This window comes from Copidosoma floridanum, unplaced genomic scaffold (genome assembly GCF_036245765.1).
Source record: "Copidosoma floridanum isolate Cflo_tuat_1 unplaced genomic scaffold, Cflo_Japanese_pri ptg000021l, whole genome shotgun sequence".
Lineage (NCBI taxonomy): Eukaryota > Metazoa > Arthropoda > Insecta > Hymenoptera > Encyrtidae > Copidosoma > Copidosoma floridanum.
In genome coordinates, this window is record NW_028321898.1 from 22,260,553 (window position 1) to 22,274,081 (window position 13,529).

Below are 13,529 nucleotides of genomic sequence, written 5' to 3' on the forward strand. Positions count from 1 at the left end.
CCTTCAACAACGTACAGCCTCTGCCTCCCCCCCCCCTTTCAACGATCGAGCTTGGCCATGTAGTGAACGGGAGGAGAGAAAATCGAGAAATAGAAGGGGAGGAGTGCCCGGGCGGCTGTTCGCGACGCAGCTTTGAATCAGTCGCTTCCGTTTCCAGCTCGTCGCCGCCGCCCGATTGAGTTAATTAAATTCTAATTTGATTAAGAAAAGGGAAAGCATAACGACAAGCTCCCCCTCCTCTGTTGTTCCTTCTTTTGTCGAAAAGAGAAAAAAAGTCCCTTCTCGGAAGTCACCCTTTGCCTCGAACAACTTCCCCCTTTTGCTCTTTCGGCGTCACCGTTGTATGCTAACGCATTTACAGTGAAAAAAAGAGAGGGTGGGGAGTTGAAAGGTCCCGTTCGACTGGATCGTCGATGCGATACTCGCGATTGATCGGTGGAAATTTCCCGGTCCCCGGCAAGCCTACATACTTTTGCTCTTTTCTCGTCCCCTCTGATTTATCCGCTCACGTAACTTTGCCCTCGTTAGCGATAGGATCGCTCGCCGTGTTGGCACGCTCGGCACGTGTTTGCATACATTTTACGCCGGCGACTCTGAATAATTTAAACCGAACTCCGAATTCCCGATCTTCCAACGGGAAACCGAAACTTCGCGCTCGAATGATTTCGCCGGGCAGTCCCCTAATTTGTCCCGTACACATACCCAACTGCAGTGTATAGGTACCATTATGTCCTGCGATCGTGTTTATTTGGCGGACACGCTCCCTCGCATTTTGGCGAAATGCGGATCGACGTGACGAGAATCCAGCGTGAAATTCATTGTTTAGGGGAGAGCCCAATTTCGAATTAAAAAACTGAGCCACTTTGCGTGAGTATCAGTCACCGACTCGTCCCGGAAAAGCCGTACAGTAGTATTTGCCATTCGGAAGGGGGCTGGCCATTAAATAATACCTTAAGACCTGCAGGATGTTTGTTTCAGGGGCTCGACAGGGCTGGTGGCTTAAAAATTTCACACAGTTATGCGAGTTGAGGAAGTACGTGACTCGAGCTGTTGCCGCGCGAGAAAAACATGCACGGGAGAGGCCAAGCCGTATCTTTCCTACTTACAGGGCCTCATCACGAGAGGCGGCCCACACATACACGTTCCTACTCGACTACCCTGCCTCCTGCATTTTATATTAGTTTCTTGCTTCTTTCCACCGCGCGCGCGTGTCTCTCACCGCTCGGCGTATTACTTCTTATCCACGAAACGAGGACTGTCTGTGTGACTGCGCGAGACATCTGCAGCGAGATTCTCGACATATATGTGCTGGATATTGCCATCTCGAAGGCGAAACAAGGACGCTTTTGCTTCTCGGTTCTTCGAAACGAGTGGAGAGGAGGAAGAAACCCAATAATTTTACTGCTTCGGGTCGACGGAACGCGAAGGTTGCAAATGAAATCAATTCAAGCGCACCTCGAAATCACGCGAGAAATTGGCCCTCTCTGACTGCGCCCGAAGCGTCGGGAGAATGGGCGAAAGCACCCACGTAGGCATTAACATTCGACCTCCGGGTGATTCGCTCGAATCCCATAACCCGTGACGAATGGCATCCCTCACTCGCTATTCAGATGAAACGAGGGCGTTGGCGCGTGTGAAAGGACGAAAATCCAAGTATGCGGACGTGGCGAGAAGAGCCCCCTCGAAACATGATAATTTTTGGTGAATCGGGGGAGAGCTGCCCGTGACTTTTCTCGCGAAAAGTATATACACGTCCTCATTGTTGGTCGTAGCGAAGTGGGTCATAAAGTTTGGGCCAACGCTTTTTCTTGCGCGCCCCCGCGTTAAACAAACTTTCGGATCTTTTGTCGCGCGAAATGGGTTGGAGATTGGAGCAAAAAACACGCACGAACCCCCCGTAATGGCGTGTAGCAAAAACAATTTTCCGTTCGTTATTTTGTACAGGTCTTCTTCTTCTTTTTTTTTTGTTGCTGTCGAAACTTTTGGCAAAATCCACGCGAACAATCAAAACAGACACAATGGAGAGCAGACGGACGATAACTGTGATGCAAAAGGGGGGTGGGGGACAACAGGCTTGCCCTGCGGGATACGAAGAAACAAACATTCAAATTGGCTCATGTATAGCGCGGTGAGTGTAACCACGTAAAAGTGGGAAAGCGCATTACACGAGTCTAGGCTTGGGATGAATCAAGCGTATGGCAATTGTCGCGTGTAGTTGGTGTGCTCGTCAGCCTTTGTTTTCCACGCACAAATAAGGCCAGGATACGAGTTTGCAGGTACGTAAGAAGGGAAGCAACGCAGAGAGCAGGCAAGTCACGATGATGATGATATAACAATAATTCGCGGCTTTACCCGCAACTGAGTATGTTCGTTTTGCTTGGAGGGAAGAGGGAAAAATAAGTCTGGGAAAATTAAACTGCGCTAGCTCGTCTGTCTGGCAACAATGGCGCATATGCAGCCTGGTGGTATCAGCGAGAGAGAGAGCACCCGCGGTAAATCACTTTGGAGCTAATGAAACAACGAACTGCTGCTGTAATACCTACGACTACTGGCACGAGCGAGATTTTCGAGCGTTTCAAATGCACGTCAATAAATTTAATTAAGCCTTGCTCCCGGGCTCCCTTTTTTGTTTTCCTCTTCTTCCTCTCTCGGCTAAATTACAACGAGCTTTAGACGATGGAGAAGAGATGCTGTAGTTGGTATATACGGCAAGAAAAGTTCAAGTCAGCTACTTCCTTCTGCGGTTCGTTTGTCTTTTTTTTTTTTAAAGATCGATTTTAGATTGGAGAACCGCGTTTCTCTCGAGTTACCGCTTGGTTTGTGCATCGCGAGTTATTATACTCTATCGCATATCCAACTGATGAATTGCAACAATTTTTTCTTTCTAGGACAAATGGATTGATAACTTAATAATTTTTCTCATCGTCACACGCGATAGAAAAAAAATCTTCTATATAATGTTTGCTCTTTAATCTCCATTATGTCAGAGAAACTTTTCTCGCTCATCACACTCAAAATGTAATGAATACTTATGCCAATGACCTTTTGTGACGGTAGCAATTACAGTATTGATACTACAATACCGCCTTTGTTTCTCTTTCCTTAAATAATACGAGGTCTTTTGAATTATTAACACAGCTATTTTGTCAGCAAATTTTTTAATTTTAATTTTACGAATTATTACTCTTACATTTGTACTAGTTTTAAAAAGATGGTTAGATTATGTAATTCATCGTAAAAAATACCTAAAATTGAGCAGTTTTTCAAAAAAAAAAAAATTTTTTTTAAATTCGCTTTGTTCTTCCAATTCAACAAAAATGGCAACTCCGAAGAAAGGAAAGTTTTTTTTTCAACTTGATGTTCGGAGTAATGGAATTATCTTGAAAACAAAAGACTGCCTTTTTGCTGAAATGGACGGAACGTTGTAACCAATTAACCTTCCTTTAACGAATGAAAATGTAATTATGCGTATTACAAAAAGATGTACGGAGTTAAATCTATTATTTGAGCAGGAATTTTATTTTCATTCACCTGTCCGCGAAGGACAGCCTCTTATCTCCAGACTAAACGTTCCATCGGAAAAAAGAGCATGGAAAGGAAGCTAAAGAAAAGGGTCTGTTGAACAAAGGAAGAAAAATCGGACGAGGGTGAGCCTTGAAGAGTCGAGGCGCTTTCATTCACCTTAAAGCAATAATTAGCGTAATAATTGAAAAGATCATTTGCACGGATAAAAAGGAGGGAGAGAGACGCGAAGAAAAATGAAGATTAAACTAGGCGTGAGGACTCCTCTAATGAAGACGGTAATTAATTATCCGTAAAGACGAGAGGGGAAGGAGAAAAAAAGTGAGAAAAAAAGAGTACAAGTCGGCCGCAAAAGTTTGCACGGTCCTTTAGCTCGTGTGACAACGCGAAAATTGCCTTTCTCTTCCCGTCTACCTCCGCTTCTTTCCAGCGATATCTTATCGGAGAGCCGGCAGTTAGTCATGCTGGCTTCTGGCAGGGCTTTTAATTTTAAAAGGACAGGTGCATCTCACACGGCGCGATGAAGTTGAGAAAATCCCTTTCTTTTTTTTCTTTTTTTTTTTTATCTTCAAAAGCCGAAAATCGTGCTATGAAATGCCTGAGTCAGTGAATGTGGCGCAGAAAGATTTTTTTTTAAGAGCAGGGAGTAGTGAACATAAAATAGAAATTCATAAAACGTATGAGGTTCTGTTTTAAGAAGTTGGAAGATTTACGTCGTAGATTGCATTCTTTCTTGTCTGACAAAACTCGATTCGTTCTACTGAACAACATGTAATTGGAAGTATCTTAATAAAAAAAAAATATATATTCGTATGCTATTATAATTAAAAATATTGCATGATGTACTAAAGTATAGAGCAAGATTCATCTTGAATTATTTTTTATGTTAAATGAAATAAAAAATAAGTTACAAAGCCACGAAACAAGACAAGCCTAACTTAATTCGATTTGTTCTTCTTAAAATTTCGTAAATCAATCTTTATCACAATTTATCATAAAACACATGTATATTAATAAAGTTGCCCTAAAAAAATGTGATTGATTTTTATAAATACATAAGGCCTCACTAAAATTTCCTGCATCAAAGAGCCACCTTGATTGACCTTAACTTTTTTTTTCTGAAGAACATTATAAATTTAAGATGGTAATTATTCAGTGCTCTCTAAGGTAATATTTTATTATTTAATATTTTTGTAAGCAATTGCTAACAAACAGCTCAACAAAGCCCAACAAAAGCTGCGAAATCCCAAAACAAGGTATGTCTGACGAAACTCGATTTGTTCTACTTAACAGCTTATAAGTGTAGGCTATTTTTAAATTAAAAAAAAAAATATATTTATATGTTATAATAATTAAAAATATTGCAAAATGTACAAAATTTAAAAATTTAAAGCAAGATTCATCTTGATTTATTTTTTATGTTCAATGAAATAAAAACACGTTGCAAACTCACGAAAAAAGATTTGTCTCACTCAATTCGATTTGTTCTTCTTAAAACTTTGTGAGCATAAATATTTTTAAAAAAATATTTATTTAATCTTCATCACAATTTATCATAAAAGACATGTGTATTAACAAAGTTTCTCTTTTGAAAAATGTAATTGATTTTTATAAATACATAAGACTTAACTAAAAGTTTCTGAAATGAAGTGCCACTTCGATTTACCATAAATTTTATTTCTTTTAAAGAATATTATGAATTTAAAACTGTGATCATATTAATAAAACACAGAGCCCTCTATAGTGATGTTTTATTATTTAACACTCTTGTTAGCACTTGCTAATAAATGATTCAACGAAGCCCAACAAGAGCTGCAAAATCACAAAATAGGGTGCGTCTGACGAAACTCGATTTGTTCTACTTAACACTTCCTAAGCGTAAAAATCATTTTAAAATCTCTATTTAATTTATTACGACTTTTTTCATGAAAAATACATTAACTCACTACCTTTAACTTAATTTGTTTTATATGAATGAATGAGATTTCACTGAAAGTCTAAACATTGTTATGGAGGATACCTCGCCGAAATCCATCCCACGGGGCTTGTTGGTTCGTACGTTCGAGGAAACCATACGAGGGACATAAACAGATAAAGAAAAATAACGAACCTGCCTTGTATAAATTAAACATACAACGGACTCATGGAATCCACAGTGGAGTAACTCGAGTAAATTTACAAGCTATATAAAGTTTTATTCGTAAAGTAAACGACAAAGCTTACTCCGATACAAGTCACGTCAAAAATACTCACTTACTACGTAACGTACATTATAGATATAGTTTTAGTAAACAAATATGTTTACTTTGTAATAAGATTATTATAAAATGATATGTCGATTGTCGTAATATTTCGCACAAGTTGCGGTAAACGAGCCATCGGCCATTCAAACAAATTTTCCGAGCCGAAATCAAATGTAAACGAAAAATAAGCAGTGTTTACGGTCAAGCCGAGAGGAGGGCTGGGTTATAAAAGTTTCATAAAGGATTTTCATACGGGGCCGCAAAGCTCGCGTTCGAGCTCATCGATCTCACTGTCGGGCTGGGCTCCTCTCCTATTCTGGTCACGTTCGGGATCACTTATTTCCGTCGCGAAAGCTCATATTAGCGTCTCTCCTGCGCCAACGAAGATCCTTGAGAAAAAGTAAGAGAAAGGGAGGGGAGTTGAAAAGGTCAACAACGTGAGAATTTCTTCGAAACTTGCGCTCCATGTTTTTGCAGTACATACGTGACGTGTCGAAACGTGACGATGGCTCTCTTTCCCTCGAAAAACGCCACCTCGATCACGCATGTCAGTTTCCAGTTGTGCGAAGACTACCAGGTGTTACAGCTGCAGCTGCTACTCGATGGTATACTTTTTGCCTTTTTTTTTTTTTTTTTCGTTGCGGAATCATTGTCGCCCCTCCCTTCGACTCTAAAAAGATTCTCCCTCTCGATACGTTTTTCAAGAATGTTAAGAGATTTGGAAAAATTTCTCACGAGCAAGAGAGAGAGATAATCACATTTACTGGATGTAGCAGAATTTACACTTGGAGACGACTAATATTCTTTTTTTTTTCTATGGATAAATAAGATTTTCTAGCACACAATAATTTAACACCAAAGTACACGCCACTCTGGTCTTTGTGATAATTTGTTTGAAAAGTAAATCCTACTTCTGTCCTGTTCTACCCCACACAGAGCCGTGACAGACAAAACTGCTTGTTAATTTTCCGCAGCACGTGCCTTACGTGCTTTTTCAGAGCTAACCATGCCATCGAATCCTCGTCGACAAGTGACAAGGATTTTTCATGCCACTGGTGTGATTACGTTTGTATGTGCGTAACGTCGAACTGGTGTTTACACAGGTTATCGCGAGTACTTGTCGAGCGTGTGCGCGCATATACATACATGGATTAGAAACTCGGGTGGAAGAGAAAATACATCCCACGAGAAATGGGACTGAAAATATATATATTTTGTTTTAATATATACATTATGTACCAAAAAAAGTAATGGTTTACTTTTAATAGCACGCAAAATACTTTTTTCGATGAAAGAAATTCTCCTCAGCAATCGTATAAAGTCACAGCCGATCATTAAGTAAATGAAGGCTCGAGCTTTAGTCGGTCGCAAAAAAAAAATCTTAAAGTACAAAGTGCGCCATTGCGTCAGTTATACAAGGCCATGTGCGGCAACTGTGACGCCTCGAAGGCTCTTCTCATTTAGTTTCTAAAACCTCTCTGGCATAGGTAAAAGTTTGAAAAAAAGGCGAGAAAAGCTCTTTGATATCGTCCAAATGCTAAGGGGTGGAAAAAAAGAAATGCGCCTGGACGGGAATTTTTTTAATTACTCTCTGATGTCTGGGCCGTTGGTGTGTGTATGTGTGTGTAAGCTCACAAGTATAGGTATACAGCTTGGGGCGCGATAATTTTCAAGGCGGACTAGGTAGGGAATGGCTGCTGGCGCCGATACGCAGTACTTCCGGCGCGTCCGACCGTCTGAGCGCTCCCTTTCCCCCCTGCGTTATTTCCACAGTGTATTTCCGCCAGGAATGATACTACATTTCTCCAAACGGACTCCGTGTGTGTACGTGCAGCTGAGTGTGAGCGTACATTACGAGTCTTGGCATCAGTCTCGACTGCCAGCAGATATGCTCGCTCGACTCTCGTTTTTACGGGAATTTCAGCCAGGGTCCTCCAGTTTCGGGTCAAGTTTCAAAATTTCCCAGTCAAGTGGATTTTTTTACTCCCGGCAAAGCTATTCTACGGTCCCTCCTGATTCCGGGGGTTGTTGTTCACAAATACCTTTTGGCTTTCCATTTCCACTAACAACAATTGAGTTTTTTTTTTTTTTCTAAAACCAAGTATTGAATTGCAAGCAGAAAAATGTCGTTCTACTGTCAAGTTGTTCCTATTCGAGTTTTAGTCCTCTAACTAGCTTATACGACTGCGAGAGGACTTTGGAAGCATCGATCCTGCGGCGTGGCTTTGCAACGAGTTTACTCAAGTTGCTCTGCGAAAAGCTACTTTGGTTAATTCTGAACCCTACACTCGAATCCTATTTCTTTCAAATTTCATTAGAGAGAGAGATGCTAGAGTGAATAATTTTGAAGTTACGTTTAGTCGAATAATTGGAGCTCGAGGAAAACATTTGTTTTCATGGGAAGCAGCGTGGGGCTCTTACTTTGATCCAAAACCTTCGTGTACAACTTCAAGAGTATACACGAAAAGACTTTCGGGCGTAACTCTACCCCAGGAGCAAGAAAAGGTTTTCGCGAAACAAGTCCAAAGGCCATGCAGAAACTGGCTTGGCGTTCCCTTTGCATTTCAACTTTTCTCTCTCAGAGGGACAACGACAGCGCTCCACGGAAATCCAAAATGAATTTCCCCGTCACTGGCTAATTTGAAGATAGAACCAAAAGGAAAATTGCTTCCTGTAGTTAAGCAGCCGAAAGCTCGCTCATTTTTTTCCATTTACCGGCTTATCCATTCATTGGGTAACTGTTATTTTCAAGTCTCACTTCCGCAGTAAGAGAAACAGCAAACTATAAGAGAGAACCGCCAAATACAAGAAGGGGAAGGAGTGGAGTGCTGGACCACTCGTGCTTCACAGTGTAGCATTAGCTGTCGTGTGACATCAACGACAGCAGAGGTCTACATTACTTTTGGGGAGTGAAATGTAAGTACTTTCTTTAAATTTTTTTTGCAATTGTCACTGTATATGTGCAGATCGAGCAATGAGTATTTTTCCTCGTTATGAGATACATATTAGTACATAAAAGGCAGTAGTTACTTTTCATGTAAGCTATGTTGTGTTTACATGGTTACTTTTGTTACTTATGCATTTAATTAAAAATTAATGTTAAATTTTCCAAAAAAAAGTGCTGTTATATTATGTTCAACATAAGATACAATAAAAGTGATTTAAAAAGGTTTTAATGTATTTTTTTAACCTGTCACAATCATCCCCAGGCATTGTCACAACCGTCCCAGGGGTGTGGTCGGTTGTGATAGATTTTTTTTTTTCTGTTTGCTTGTACGTGTAAGCGGCTGTAAGTCATAATTTTTGTACACACATGTAGAGGAGTCTTCAATTTATCATGCCTATCAATTTTCATTCCACTGAGTGTCATACTTTCAAAGTTACGGGCTCTCAAGTAAAAATTGGCACAGCCGTACCCAGTCTCCCCCTACCTATTTGTATTATGATACCTTCACCGAAACTGTGCAATACACTTGCATCTGTCCCAATAAAGTACACTTGACGAGTTTCCACGTAAAGCCAGAGTGATTGAAAACCCCACAGTCTTACAATTATTCAAACACGGTTTCCGACTCCCGGAGACTAACAAAAGTTTTTTATACGTCACTGCTCGTTGAAAAAAAAAAAAAAAGAAAAGAAAACGAAAAACAATGAACGGCTGTGCGGGTACACGTGGAGGGCCCACGCGCGTGTTTCCATTAACAGGCCGCGGAGTAAAATCGCGGATGCCGTTCGCGCGCGACAAATCCCGCGGGAGAGATATCTCCCTCTCGCGCCCCGGCGCTTCGCGGCCGAGTAATTAATTCCCCAGCAGTAGTAGCTCTGCGTAGCTAGAAGCTCCACACATAGTACGGGGGGGAGAGACACACGAGGTGGGTGGAGTTGGATCGTAAATCAGGGGCTGGCTCGCTTTCTCCCTCTTTCCAGCGTTAATCATACTTAGGTTTATCGGTCACGTGGAGCCGGAGAGAAATTCAAGACGCTCCCACGGCGCGGATTTTCACCTCTGCGAGGAGGCGTATAGCGCCGTATCCAAGAAATAGGATTGCGGTTGATTGAAACGTTTGGTGAGGCGCCAAATATCACCCTCTGCTACACTGCCCACTGGGGCGCACCGCTGAAAACCGGATCCCCACTGCCTTTTGCCATCTGATTTGCTTTGTCGTTAATGTCATGCGGGGTTGTTTTTTATTCCGTAACACCCGAGTGGTTTCGACGATAGAGGAGCTCATCATTTCCCGATGTTTAAATAGTTGTTAGCAGAACCGCGCGAATATTCCGGTCGGTGGGACGAAAGTTTCAGACTGGGCTCGAGTGATTTTTCGGTGTCGCTTTATCTGATTCTCGTACGCGCGCGTGAACTCGGGTCTCACATGCAGAGATCTATGAGCAAAATAAATGCGAATGAATAGAGTGACGCGTTTTTTTTTTTTTTTTCAGAATATCTCGTAGTTTTTCGTCCAGCGCTCCGAAGAACGACACGTTCCATTGGACGTGATGTTTTTACCATTTAATCTAGTTTTCGGGGGTGTACCCAGTATATATCTGCTTTATCCGATTGAAATGATGAAAACTGAGCCACGGAGATTGAATTTATGACGCGTGTGTTTTTGGGATTGATTAAAAGTAACATGCGTGCTCCGCGAAAAAAATATCGAGTTTTAATTGCTTGAACTGCAGTCCATTGTTAATTCAGCGGTAACATGATGTAACTCTGTTATTGCGATTGCCGCAGTCCCTTCGTTGCTCGGCTAAAAGAATCCGATTCCACAGTGTACCATAAAACAAAATAAAAAAAAAAAAGGGAAAAAAAAAAGGAAAAAAAGATCATCCCTTTGAAACACTAGAAGCGTCAGGATGGAATGAAAGCCCTGGCGCCTTCGTCACCCGTAAAACGCCGCAGAGAGTCACAAATCCTCTGAATAAACAAACAAACCAACAAACAAACAGAAAGCGAGAAACATAAAAAATGGGGAAAAAAGAGGAAAACGCCTATGGAATCGGAAGCGGCGAAAAGAATGAAGAATTGCAGCGACGACAATGCGTCTTCCTCCGCTTGGCAAGTAAATCACACTAAGACAAGCCGAGAGAGATACAGAAGCTTGGGAATTAAACAAAGGGGCGTCATCTATACTACGCCTTTCTTCGAGCAGGACAAGAATCTCCTTCGAGAAAGGCCGAGCAGAGCCTCTTTCTCTTCTCTCTCCCCCAAGATTTATTATGCGCGTGAAGAGCAGGGCCATACACTCGTACACGTACGTGTATAAGCGTACACGTGCACGATGAGAGGAGAGCTGCATTAAAGCTAAGACACTTATCGTCAATTAATCACGCTTAATGTCGGCTCGTCGGCTACCGTAAGTATGTATGGGTATACGCACGTATAACCGGGGCCGTCAGCGGAAATGGTATTTATGGTAAAAGCACACTCGATTGCCCGTGTGTGGGTCTCAAACGCACGTGCGCCCTCGGGAGGCTTTTTATTCCTCCGTGTATTATGTGAGGAAAAAAAATGTCCTGCCAACGTTTTTTTGACCCGAGTTTTATTAATTGCCATTATACCCCGCAACAACGCTTACACCCAAAGCACGTCTCCCCCCACCCCCTTCCAAGTCCGTCAAGTGGTCTTTTCAATAGTTTTTTCCCCGCAATAACACTGTCACGACGCACGTGGCTGACTAATGATATTCTTTTACCCCGAAATTCTTGCGCAATGTGTTTGATCTGGCTGTGTATTTTTCGCTAAAAAAAATAAAAGTGTATCTCCGCGAAACACCTCGGTACCTCTGCGACGTATAGATACAAGCGCAATTTGTCAAAGAGGAGTGACGCGTAATTTATGGTTATTAAAACGTAGACTTATACTTGTATTAAGACACAAGAGGTAGAGGCGATGTGTGCCGCTGACAAGTGACAAGAGGCGATAAGAGTGATGTATGTATACGCAGCTACGCGGCGCTGAAAAATACACGGGCGAGGAAGGGGATATCCGCGCAAAAGTGTCAGCCGGCTGATCGAGTTATTATTATTGTCGCGGGTGTATTTTGTTCTCGCGCGTAATGACATTTCCGTGTCGCGTGAAAAACGAATGGGAAATAATGCGACGGGAGAAAAAAAAAAAAAAAAAAAAAAAAGAGATGTAGGGACGAAAGGAGGCGAGGACAATTTTTTTTTTTCTCCATCTCGCCCTTCTCCCTCTTTTGCGCGCGTGCCTGAAGCCTTTTCAATTCTAACATCAAAATTCGCTCAGCTGCAGTATTCGAGAGAGTCGGGACTCGGGGAAAGCGAGATGTTTATAGCCCAGGAATTGGCACGGCGACAGCTCGCAGGGCTGCACGCTTTGGCTCCTCCGATGCAAACGATTTTTTTTCAATCATCGAGCTTTTTAATTACCCTTCGCGCCATTGCATTTTAATTACGCAAATATTTGATGGGAACTGGTGCGGGTATCGGGTCGCACTTCAAAGGAAACGCCGGCGATTGATGTACGAAATACAATAAATATTGGTACTGATAAAATTGCAATTAAAATCAGCCAAATTTCAATCATACGCTATCGAACGGATGGATGAACAAAAAAATGGCTCGTATATCATTGAATTCGGCGAGGGTTGATTTATCATCGTATTTCGTATCAACAAGATATGACGTGGTGGATATGTGTATCCTCGGAAGCATTTTTATTGTCATCGGGCTCGGATCCAAGGGGAAGAGGGACGAGCGACACATGTCGAGGGGCAGAGAGGGAGAGTAGCCACAGACGAGCGCCCGGGATACGGGATGTGCACTGTGGGTTGGTCTAGGGGGTAGGGGGGGTATGATTAATCACGTGGACTTACCGACGACTTCGAGGATCAGGAATATACTGGTGGGCGGGTGGGTCGAGACTTGGCACTCGTAGACGCCCGCGTCCCTATTCTGGACATATTTGATTTGCAGGGTCCAGTCCTCGCTGTGCTGAAAGTGCCGGGTCTGAAATCTCTCGTCGCTCGCGTACGTCGTCAGGCCCACGGTTAACAGCTGGTGGTCCTTTTTCCTTCTTATCCAGGTCACCTGCAACACGCACGTCAAGTTTTTTTTACTTTTACATGCTACCTTTGAAAAAAAAAAAAAACTTTTCGTTTTCATTTCATCATGTTTACTATCTTGTAAACCAAAAGGAGGAAGTAAAAACGAGCGTATACATACATACAAAGTTGAAAAAAGAGGAAGTAAAAAAAGAAAGAAAACGGGAGTGCGCGCAGTTGTTAGAGGGGGCTTAAGCAAACCCTATCAGACCGAACAAATATTTCTTTATTCGAAGGAGCTTTCTGAGGGAACGAAGAGGAAGCAGGAGAGCTTTTTTTCTCCATTGCCTCTTCTCCCGCGTGCACATGCACACGTACCTACTCTTTATTGTACGACTGACTACAATCGCACGACGAGGACCTGCTGCAGCTCTCTCTCTCTTTTTCTTCGAGAGATGGCCTAATAAACGCGTCAAATGGCTTTTCCTCATTCTCCTTCTTTTTTCTTTTTCTTTTTTTCGTTACTTTTTTGCGCATGTATGTTTTTTCTTATTTTTTTGTTATATCTACTCTGTAGAGAAACCAGTCGAATTTCACGGCTTGTCGGGAGACGATTGCTTCTTCGATCGGTTTTTCATTTCGATAAAATATCGGATTTATAAATGAAATCCGAACGATTTCGTGCTCATCCGCTACTCGAGAAATGATTTTCCTGTATCTAACGCACAATCGGCGCTCCAGTGCCGAAATGTTTAAT

The 13,529-nt window shown here is 42.1% G+C and overlaps 1 protein-coding gene across 1 annotated transcript in view; it reads right to left on the reverse strand.

Annotated features, from left to right (window-relative positions):
• Nucleotides 1-13,529, reverse strand: part of LOC106643904 (neurotrimin) — a 94,817-nt gene that overhangs the window by 13,699 nt on the left and 67,589 nt on the right. The window contains exon 5 of the mRNA XM_089594555.1: nucleotides 12,605-12,818. Within this exon, the coding sequence (XP_089450681.1) occupies nucleotides 12,605-12,818 (214 nt within the window). The remainder of the gene's footprint in view (nucleotides 1-12,604; nucleotides 12,819-13,529) is intronic.